The 10,786-nt window shown below is 43.3% G+C and overlaps 1 protein-coding gene across 1 annotated transcript; it reads left to right on the top strand.

The window, feature by feature from the left end:
- The first annotated feature begins 240 nt into the window (after positions 1-240).
- On the top strand, positions 241-2,714 carry LOC121480201 (cationic amino acid transporter 3-like). The gene has a single exon (XM_041736550.1). It carries the CDS (start codon positions 836-838, stop codon positions 2,597-2,599), a length of 1,764 nt encoding a protein of 587 aa, XP_041592484.1. The 5' UTR covers positions 241-835; the 3' UTR covers positions 2,600-2,714.
- Positions 2,715-10,786: the final 8,072 nt, after the last annotated feature.

The following is a 10,786-nucleotide window of genomic DNA, read 5'->3' as shown; positions in this document are numbered from 1 at the left end:
ATTTCCTTCCCAGGCAGCCTGGCCCTCTCCTCCTTGCAGGTGGTTATGAAGGCCCTGCCCCTTTCTCCCTCCTCCTCTCTGTTCACAGCACCCTTGTGGTCCTACGTGGGTAAAGGGAAGGGGTGGTCTGTACATTCTTGGCCACCAGGACAGCTGAATGGATAATGCAAAACGAGGGGAGCCAAAGTCCATCTGACCTTGACTAGCTGATGTAGGGGCTAAGGGTTTATGAATGGGGAACCAAATTTGTATTTTAACCTCAGATGATATTTTTAGAATGGGTCTATAATTGCAATGAGGCCATCCAGTCTGTGAATTTTATGTCAACTCATGCTCAAGCACTGCACATACATCCCATGTGAGAACTACTGTATGATACCTTTATGCCCTGTTGTGTCTCAGAGCTTAATTAGTACATAAGGCTACATGAGTTAGATGAACCTAAGTGGGAATGTATCATGTGATGTGTTATAAAGCAGAATGTTGGGAGCCATTGGCCCTTTTTCTGGGGGGAAAGCAGGGTTGCTTTTTCTATGATGTCTTTTGGTCATCAAAGTGATATTTGTGCTGCAGTAAGTGACATGGTACTTCTGAGCTTTAGCTGGTTGGTTGAACACCATTGTTCAATAAATATGTATTGTTTACTTAGGCACTATGGAGGGATAGCACATAACAGGAAACATTTGAAGCCGTAGCTTTGAAGCCTGAGCAATGGGCCTTCGCAGCCCCAACCCAACTCAGCTTAACTCAGCCTCATCGAACCTGATCCCAGACTCTCCACTCCTGGACTTGCTCCAGCTCTCTGATCCTAGAATCCTCTTCAATTCCAGCTAGAATGCTGTGTCAGGTACTTCGCAGAATTGGCCAAAAGCTGGTACACAGACGTATACTGGAAGAAGACGTGAATGGGTTGGCCCCTGCCAGAAGACTGAGCGCTCTGGATTTAGTGGCACTGGGTGTGGGCTGCACAGTGGGGGTAGGTGTGTATGTCCTGGCTGGTGAAGTGGTTCGAGATCAAACAGGACCATCCATACTGATCTGCATGTTGGTAGCCAGCCTATCTTCTGTGTTGGCTGGTCTGTGCTATGCAGAGTTTGGTGTCCGGGTTCCTCATGCTGGCTCCGCATATCTCTACACCTATATCACTGTAGGTGAACTCTGGGCTTTCATCACTGGCTGGAACCTTATTGTGTTCTTTGCTGCTCATACAGTTACTGTGGCCCAGGCCTGGACCTTAGCTTTTGACAATTTGCTTGGAAACCACATCTCTCAGACCCGGCATGAGAGTATTTCACCGAATGTTCCCCAAGTCCTTGGAGAAATTTTAGGCTTCATTGTTGTGGGCCTTGTGTTGTTGCTCATGGAATTGCTGACTCTGAGGAATAGATGGATTTTCCTACTTTCCAAAGTGGTCACATTAGTGAAACTTTTGGTTCTCAGTTTTGTCATCATCTCTGGCTTCATGAAGGGGGACCTGCACAACTGGAAGCTCACAGAAGAGGACTACAAAAAGGCCGGACTCAATGACACCTCTAGCTTGGGCCCTCTGGGCTCCGGAGGATTCATGCCATTTGGCTTCCAGGGGATTCTCCGTGGATCACCTACCTGTTTCTATGCATTTATAGGTTTCAGCATTATTATTTCCAGAGTTGAAGAAGCCCAGAATCCTGAGCGTTCCATCCCCATGGGCATTGTGATTTCGCTGCTCATCTGCATTTTGGTGTATTTTGGTGTCTCTGCATCACTTACACTTATGGTGCCTTACTACCAGCTCCGACCTGGGAGCACCTTGCCTGAGGCATTTCTCCATATTGGCTGGGCCCCTGCTTACTATGCTGTAGCTTTTGCATTCCTCTGTAGTCTTTCTGTCAGCCTCTTTGGCTTTATGCTTCCCATACGTAATCTGATATACATGATGGCACAGGATGGCCTCCTCTTTCCTGTACTTGCCAGCATCCAAACTGGCACATACACCCCCAATGTGGCCACTGTGATCTTTGGCATTATTGCAGCAATCATGGCATTCTTCTTTGAACTCACTGATCTTCTGGACCTCATGTCAGTTGGGGCCCTACTAGCTTACTCCCTGGTGGCTCTTTGTGTTCTTATCCTCAGATATCAGCCTGAGATGAGGTATGAGAGAAATGGAGTGCAGGTGCAGGATGAGAATGAACCTGCAGCAGAGAAGCTGACTCTACAGGGACTGTTTTTTCCAGGCAGCCCCACCCCTACTCCACTGTCTGGCCAGGTTGTCTCTGTTTGCTCCTCACTGCTTGCTCTACTTCTGACTCTGCTTTGCCTGGTGCTGGCCCGGTGGCCAGGTCTGCTTTCTGGAGACCCAGTGTGGATCACAGTGGTTGTGCTGCTCCTGGTGCTCATCACTGGGATCACTGGAGTCATCTGGAGACAACCACAGAGCTCCTCTCCCCTTCACTTTAAGGTACCTGGTCTGCCTCTCCTCCCACTCCTGAGCATCTTTCTGAATGTTTGTCTTATGATGCAGGTGACAGCTGGCACCTGGGCCCTACTTGGTGTTTGGATGCTGATTGGGCTTGCTATCTACTTCAGCTATGGGATCCAGCACAGCCTGGTCCCTTAACCCCACTTCGCTTAGGGCCTAAACTGTAGACCTTGAACTCAGCAGTGCCAGTACATATGTGGTTTGATATTATCACACCTGAATGCTGTCTGGTCCCCCTGCACAGTAATGGAGAGTACTTTTGAGCATATGAAAAGCCAGGCCTCCCATGGGTAGTTGGTAAAAGAACACTAATACAGCTCTGTATTTATTGTGAAATGAAGGATGTGTTTATGTTCTTTCTCCTTTTTTTTTTTTTTTGTTTTGATATACTTTTCAATTGTGCCTGTACTGCATACTGGATTTTATAAGGTTATTATTAAAAGAAACTAGACAAAATATTTTTGTTTTCTTTGGGTTCATATTCAGTAGTGGAAATACTGCATAATATGGTAGTTTTATTTTTAATTTTCTGAAGAACTTCCAGAATGATCTCCATAATGGCAGCAGCAATTTACATTCACGCTGACAGTTCATAAGGGCTCCTTTTTCTCCACATCCTTGCCAACACTTGCTATTTCTTGCCTTTTTAATTTTATCTATTCTGTGTAAAGTGATACCTCAGTATAGTTCTAATATACATTCCCCGATGATTAGTGATGCTGAGCATTTTCCATGTGCCTGTTATCCATCTGGTGTGTCTTCTTTGGAAAATGTTTATTCAGGCCCTCTGTCCATTTTCTATTGGATTAGTTGTCGTTTTTTTGGTGTTGATCTGTGTAAGTTCTTGGATGTTAACATGTTACTGGATATATCATGTGTCCTGTGGGTAAGTTGATTCTGGATAAAAAGAGAAACCCAACAAAAAAGTGAACATGGCTGAGCTGGGCACATTCAGTGCTATCTTCAATTCACTAATCAAAGTCACAGTAATAGAAGGGGTAGAGAGAAGCCAGGAATAGTACTCTGTTCAGTGATGCCTAAACTTCAGCAAGTGTCACCTTACCTGGAGGGCTTGTGAAAACAAAAGACTGCTGTGACTAATCCCCAGGCTTGGGAATTCAGTAGGTCTGGGAGAGACCTAGAACTTGTCCTAATAAGTTCCCAGGTAATGCTGATGCTCCTGGTCCAGGGACCACATTTTGAAAACCAAAGCTATAGCTGAAGACTTTCCACATGTAAAGATGAAGGGAGGGAAACAATGGTATACTTTGAACATTTACCATCATTTAATTAAACATTTAGATTAAAATATGATTTTAATCCTTTCACAGTGGGGAAATCAGTGAATTGTTTTACAATGTATATGTATACCAAATCACCACAATGTACTCATAAAATATCTTACAATTTTATGTCAATTATACCACAATAAAGCTGAAATTTTAAAAATGAAATACCACAGTTATCTATGTATCTTTATTTTCTTTATGATTGTAAATGATAGGTAAGGAAGGTATCTTGTTTACTGCTGAGAGCATCCAGCTGGGGGACAGGCACATAATGAGCATTTAATAAGTTCATCTTAAATTTAATTGAGCCTTACACACTTTGGTACAGAGAAGTCTCCTTCCTTTTAGGCTAGCACTGTGCTATTCCTTTAAAGCTATCTTCTGGGAGACTTCCTTGACAAACAGCATTTCCCTCCATCCAGAACTATATCTGGAAGTGCCCCTAGACTTGTACTAAGCATCTAGAACTGTACCCAGGCATTTCTAATTTTGCCTTTGTGTGGCTGGCCTTGAGTTCTTGTCACTATCCTGTCTGTTCCATCAGAGTGGAACCTTTCTCAAAGCAAGGAATAGGTTCTTGCCTTCCTCTAGATCCAACATTAAGAACAGTGTTGTTTATTCAAAGAGCAACAGGAAAAATATAACCATGGAGCAGGATACCTGACATGACTCCACCTGCTCCTGCTCCATCTGTTCCTATGGAATATGAGGAGGCACTGGAAGCAATGAAATTTATAGAAGCTGTAACCAGCTCTACCTGACTCCAGAATCCCTGAAGATGAGACTGGCTCCAGTGTGGGCCAAGAGGCATCTTTCTTCATGCAGAGTTTTATGGTTCACATAGAAGGGCCAGTGTTTTTCTATTGTATTGATATTTGAGGTCTGCCCTGAGAGGGAGGTACTTTCTTACTTGTGGAATTTCTCATTCCACAATTTCTCACTCCCCAACAGGGAGTAGGTGACTCCAGACCTGCTAGAGGTAGGATTACTTATATATTTACTTGCTTATTTAAGATTCTTCTTTGAGGTACTGGTTCTAAAACTTTGTGAGAGCATCTAAGATATCTCAGTGAGAGAGAATGTACACCCCCAATGCGGAATAAAATGGACTGACACAGGAGGAATTAATAACAGGATAGGGATTGAGTCATCATTACTTTGGAGGGGAAGGTATTAGTAGAAACTGAAAGACAGGTTTTGGTCAAGAGTTACTTCCTGGAGGAGGATGCTAATGGGGCAATTTGATAAATAAAAGAGGGATAGATGAGTTGAAAAGGAAATAGGACAGTAATTCTAGGCTACATGGACCTTTAAGAGTAATGAAGGAATGAGAGTCTTGTGAGGGATATGTTTTCACATTTGAAAAGAATTTATAAGCCAGGTTTGTATTGTCTATTGTGCCATGGAGCAAAATTTCTGAATCAGGAAGGGATGAGATATGATTCTCACAGCCACCTAGAGAATAGACAGAAGTATGTGGACAGATAGACTCTTTCTGGGAGACAGTTGTAGCAACTGCTACAGTCATGTAGATCCTGCTCTTCTAATGTGGTCCATGAACCAACAGCATGGGTGTCCCCTGGGAGCTTGCTAGAAATGCAGCATCTTAGGCCCCAACCCAGACCTACTGAATCAGAAGCTGCATTTTCAAAAGGCTCCCAAGTGATTTGTATGCTCATTTACGTTTGAGAAGCACTGGCCCAAGATGATTGATGATATCTGGGCTCAGATGAGCACTATAGAAGGTCTGACAACTTCAGAATTGGGAGCACAGAGGAGGGTCCTAGGCTGGGGAAATTGAATTTGGGGAAGAGAAAGAAGTGTGGGCCCTGGCTGCCCTCCTGTCTCCAGGCTTCCCACACCAGTCACTATGGCAGGGTTCGGCATTCTGCCCACTTTGAAACAATGCCTGTTGTGCCCTTGCAGGAGTCTACTTGGTCTTCAGGGGCTCTCCTGGGGCAAACATTGCATGAGTTGGGACTGCTGCCCATTCTCTTACCCCTTCTTCATATGATGGCCCGAAAGGGACTGGGGAGGTCATTTTAGTCATGCCCACCTCAGGTTTGTGCTGAGGAGACTATGGAGGTTGTAGGGATGAAATAGGAGTTCTTAACTACCTGTCCTGGAAATTAATATACTTTCATCTTTCAAAAGCTTTAAGGAGACATCAGATGACTGCATGAGGAATTATATCCTGGTAGGGACAAAAGTAATGCTTTTTAAGGGATTTTTTATTATTCTTAGTGGATTAATAATAAGGTACATGAGACCTATAATTCCAGAGACGTAATGAGAGGCAATGGAACAATGTTACCAAGTGGGCATTTGAGAATTTTCCTAGGCTTTTAAGGGCTTGTTTACTTTATCCCTAATCAGAATGCATGATTAAAGACAGGCCAATATTGAAGGAAAACAGATTGAGATTGAATATAAGGAAGAATATTCTGAGATTAGCAAGGTGAGGGTGCAGGCTATCTGGCCATGTGCATGGCTGTCTCACTTGGGTTTGGAATGTTTCGGATAAGCTCCTGCCCAGAAACAGCAAAATGTACAAAATGAACTCTCAAAATACTTTTTTTTTTAATCCCAAGAAATCTCCAGTCAACTTGTCAAGTGAAAGAGTGGGGTGGATGTGTGGTATATATAAAGTGGTAAGGAATGGGGATAATGAATGACAAAAGAGAAAGAACATTAGTGCATTGAAATCTGTCAAAAATTGTGATCAGGTCTTAGATTTAGGAGAATAAGTTGCATGTTAGAGCTCATATAAAAGTTTTAGGTTTCCACATTCTTCCTCTCACCATGTATTTGTATTACCTCATTGATGCGATTTGAAAACCTCCTAAGGGAATCAGAACATCTCTGTTATGTATTACTTCTTTATACCTCCAGAACCCACAGAGTGATGATGATAATAGCTACTATTACTGAGTAGTCTACCCATGCACTTTGCATAATCACCTATTTGATACAAAATCTGTAGGAGTTGAGTATTACTATGTTCACTTTACAAAAGATGAAACTAAAGCTAAGGAGGTGCAAAGTACAGTGAAGTAATTTGTGCAAAATGAGTAATGAAGCTAGGATTTGTACCAAGCTTGAGCAAAGCTCCTGCTGCTAACCCTTGAGCTATACTGTGCAAGGAGTAGTAGCTCAGTAAGGGGTAGATGATACTGAGACCTGATGGCATAGAGGCAATTAAAATACAGGGGATAATTCCAAATAATGAATAATGAAAAATCAATTTCTATTTGTGGCATGTAGTCAGAGACACAATGACACATGCAGCTCATACCCAGATACTCTCTCCTTCACCTTCACTGTGCACCACCCTGCAGTCAGGAGCTTGGAAAGGGCAAGAGGCTATCTAGTATATTGATAATTGAAAGTCCCGTGTGTGTGCTAGGTATATAGACATATGTTATTGAATTTGAGCGGGAATAAGCACCAAGGAACGGGGTACATTTTTCTCGGTAGGCCTAGTATGTTTAGCTGTAGTATGTGTGCCTGTGTGTGGTGGTGTGCATGTGTGTGTGCACATGTGCACAATTCCTGAAGGAGTTCAACCAGCTATAAGGAACTAGCTGCCTTCCCTCCTGTTGCTTCCAAGTCTGGCTTGGAAGGTTCAGGAACTGAAAGCGCAATGTGTGCAAGGAACGAGAGAAGAGACAGACACAAACTACTGTGGGGATCAGGAGACCAATGCAAAGCCCGCCAGAGTTCCAAGCTCATAGAGGCTGCTGCTTTTATTAGGTGCATTGCTGAACACTGCGGGTTTGAAAGAGAGATCTCTACATTAGATAAGTCGGGTAATACAAAGAGGCAGGCTGGAAGCAACTTCTAACAAACATCCCTCCCACAGAGAGTGCACAAGGAAGTTTCAAGAATGATGAACAGTCCAGTCTGGTGTTCCAGTTGATTGCATCCTGCGTTCAGGATTTACTTTTCTTTTCTAGGTACAAACCTCTCTTTTTCAGGCCATGGGGTGTATTTCTCAGGATTACATATTAAAAGCCTCTTTTCTTGGATCTATTTATGATACAGCAGGCCTGTTTCCCACACCTTCCCTGGCCCTGGTTTGTGTGTTTGTACCAAATCCTGATAGTAACATTTCGTCTACTTTCAAGGGAACCTCAATGAGTTTTCTTTCCGGGAAGTTTATGGCTAAGATTCTGGGCTGCTTTGGAGCCCCTATAAGTCAGCTACTATCTGGATAGGTTTGCAGAGAAAGAGAAACAGCAGCCACAAGTCAATCCCCTCTTGACTTTTCTTTCCAGCCTAATACACAGTCGTCCTTGAATGTTCACCACGCATGTAACCACTTCTCTCCTAGAACCCCTTCATATAAGGTACTAAGAGAAGTTATTTTATTTACATCTTTGCTTCCAAGTGAGACTATTTCATCCATCCCAAAAAGAGGAGAATTAAAAATTATATTAATTAAGGAACCTAGAGTTGAGATTGTGAGAAATTGGTCACTTGTGAAACTAAATGCATAGAAAGCAATGAGCTTTGGCAGAAGCAAGGATGGTAAAAGGAGTTGAATGTCTCTGTTACTTCTTTAGAAAACTTGAAGCCAAGCTCCTGGAAGCGGGAGACAGGATGACCTATATACATGGTTTGAAGGCAGATACAGCACAGGAACCACCCCTCCTCCACCTTCCAATGCCAGTGCTGGGGAGACTGTTTTATGAGGGATTTCTATAACAAACTACTTTACCTCTGACATTTCACAACATTTCTTGTCCAGAGAAAGAGGAAATATAGATTTATATTGGTACATTGTCTCTACAGATCAGATAGAGGAAAGTTGACTATGGAGATGGAAGAAGGAGAGGTTTCTCCCTTTTACTCTCTCATGATGAACAGTTCAACATCAAATAATGCCCAAAGTCAAGAAGTCCTTCCCAGTTAGCTAGATCTTTTCCTTTGGAGTTCCATCCTTTCAATCTCTGACTACTGAAACCCTACACAATCATCATAGTCCAATTTAAATGTTACTTCTTGTATACACCTTTCTGGATAATTCCACATCAGAAGCAATTTATTCCCTTTGATCTCCTTTAGACCTTTGTGTCAATCTACCATGGCTGTCTCCACACACTGTCTTCAGTTGTAGTCACTCTGTGTCTGTCTTCCCCATGTCCTTTACTCAACTGTAAGCTTTTGGAGTGGGGAGACTATGCCCTGTATATTTTTATATTCTCTCCAAAGGGCTTAACACAGAGCTAAAGAATTGTTAAATAACTTTCATGTGTGGTATATAGTTGTAGGAAAAGAGGCTATGGGTAGAGATGTAGAAATAGAGGCTCATGAATATTGATTAAGGATATTGTTAATATAGGTCTGGACATGATACTTTCAGGTATAGATCAAATTACAAGGAAATTTTTATTCATCCGGTGGATTTATTCCCATATATTTATTCATCATTCTATCTATTATTCAAATATAGAACTTTTCATACTGGGAAATAGACAATAAGGAAAAAAAAGAGTTCAAATAATTACAGAGTATGAGGAGCACCAGAAGGAAATAAACAGAGTCTTGTGATAAAGAATGACAGGGAATTTTCTTTAGATAGGGAGGACAGGAAAGGCTTTTATGGTCACTTTCATATATTTACCCTACTATGATTATGACTTAATTCAATTTCTAATATGAAGAGCAATAATAATAAAATCAGTAACAGAATGAGGAAAACAGCCTTCCCTTCAGGGGGCATGTTTTGTCAACCCAACCTTAGGTTTGGTTCTATCTTTGGTTCAAGTTCCTAACCTCCCCACTGGCTTGGGAAAAGGATAAATCAGGGTCCTCCCTTACCCCAGAAAAGACCCTGCCCCATCTTCTCCAGTTTAGGATTCAAGAAACAAAGCAGGAGTTAAAAGCTTTAATCTTGCTAGAGACTTGGAGACAGATCAAGGCAGAAGCCTCTGAAGTAATGCCCCAGGATATGAGGAGCTGGGGAAGAGATGGAGACAGAAGTTCACAGAGAGACTAACTGCTGTCACAGAGACTCCCTCTCACCTCCCACTTCAGTCTCAGTCGGCTCTGGGCTCTATATTTCCTGGGGGAGCTGCTCAGGGTTTGGGGCTTTTGTAGGGGAGATATCCCCTGAGTGACTTTAGAGCCCCCCCCCACCTGCCATCTGCATCATTCCTGGATCCCTGCTCTAAGGCTGAAGACAACCCAAGCTGTGAGGAGCAGGCAGTCTGCCACTATCCCAGCTGCCTCAGCCAGCTCTGTCATTACCAGGGCCTTCTTTTGACTACTTTCCTGCCTCCTTCTTCTGGCACAAGTTGGTAGCATTAGTTTTTGTCTCTTGCAGAGCAAGGGTCACATTAGAAAAGGCTTGGGAGAGTGTAACAGGAATCTAAGACTGGTAACTGGAGCTATTACACCCATAACCCTTTCCTGAGCCCTGCCTCCTGTTGGTATAACATGTTTTGGTCCATAGTTCAAGACAAATGGTTCATCTTCTCACAAGGGCCTTGGCCTCGGTGGAGTTGGGGACAATGTTCTACACATTCACTCCCTCTACTCTTCCTTCTTCAGTCTTTTGATTCTCTGCCTGCAACCTCTCCCTCCCTCCCTTCCTCCCTCCTTGTCACTCCTCTCCACCTCATGCCTGCTCAGCTCTTCCTGCCTTCTATCTGTGTCATACTGCTTCTCTTTTTCCTCTCAACCTTCTTCATCTATAATTCCAATTTTGAAGAGATGGGGAGATGAGTTTTAAGGGCAGTATCTGTGAGTGTGCTTTGGACACAGCAAGAGGCATGGTGGTCAGACATCAGGAAAAACCTGATAGGTACTAACAAAGTGTCCTAAGTGCCTCCTGACCCATCTTCCCTATTATATGGGGCTGAGGTGCAAAGCACAGACTTAAATAAAATTGGTTAGGGATCCCTGGGTGGCTCAGCGGTTTGTCACCTGCCTTTGGCCCAGGGCGCGATCCTGGAGTCTCGGGATCGAGTCCCGTATCAGGCTCCCGGCATGGAGCCTTCTTCTCCCTCTGCCTGTGTCTCTGCCTCCCTCT

This window comes from Vulpes lagopus, chromosome 21 (assembly GCF_018345385.1).
Source record: "Vulpes lagopus strain Blue_001 chromosome 21, ASM1834538v1, whole genome shotgun sequence".
NCBI lineage: Eukaryota > Metazoa > Chordata > Mammalia > Carnivora > Canidae > Vulpes > Vulpes lagopus.
This window is presented reverse-complemented; position numbering and strand designations above follow the sequence as displayed.

Bases quoted from the DNA above. Each gene is read 5' to 3' on its own strand.
- LOC121480201 (XM_041736550.1), top strand. From the start codon at position 836: ATGCTGTGTCAGGTACTTCGCAGAATTGGCCAAAAGCTGGTACACAGA.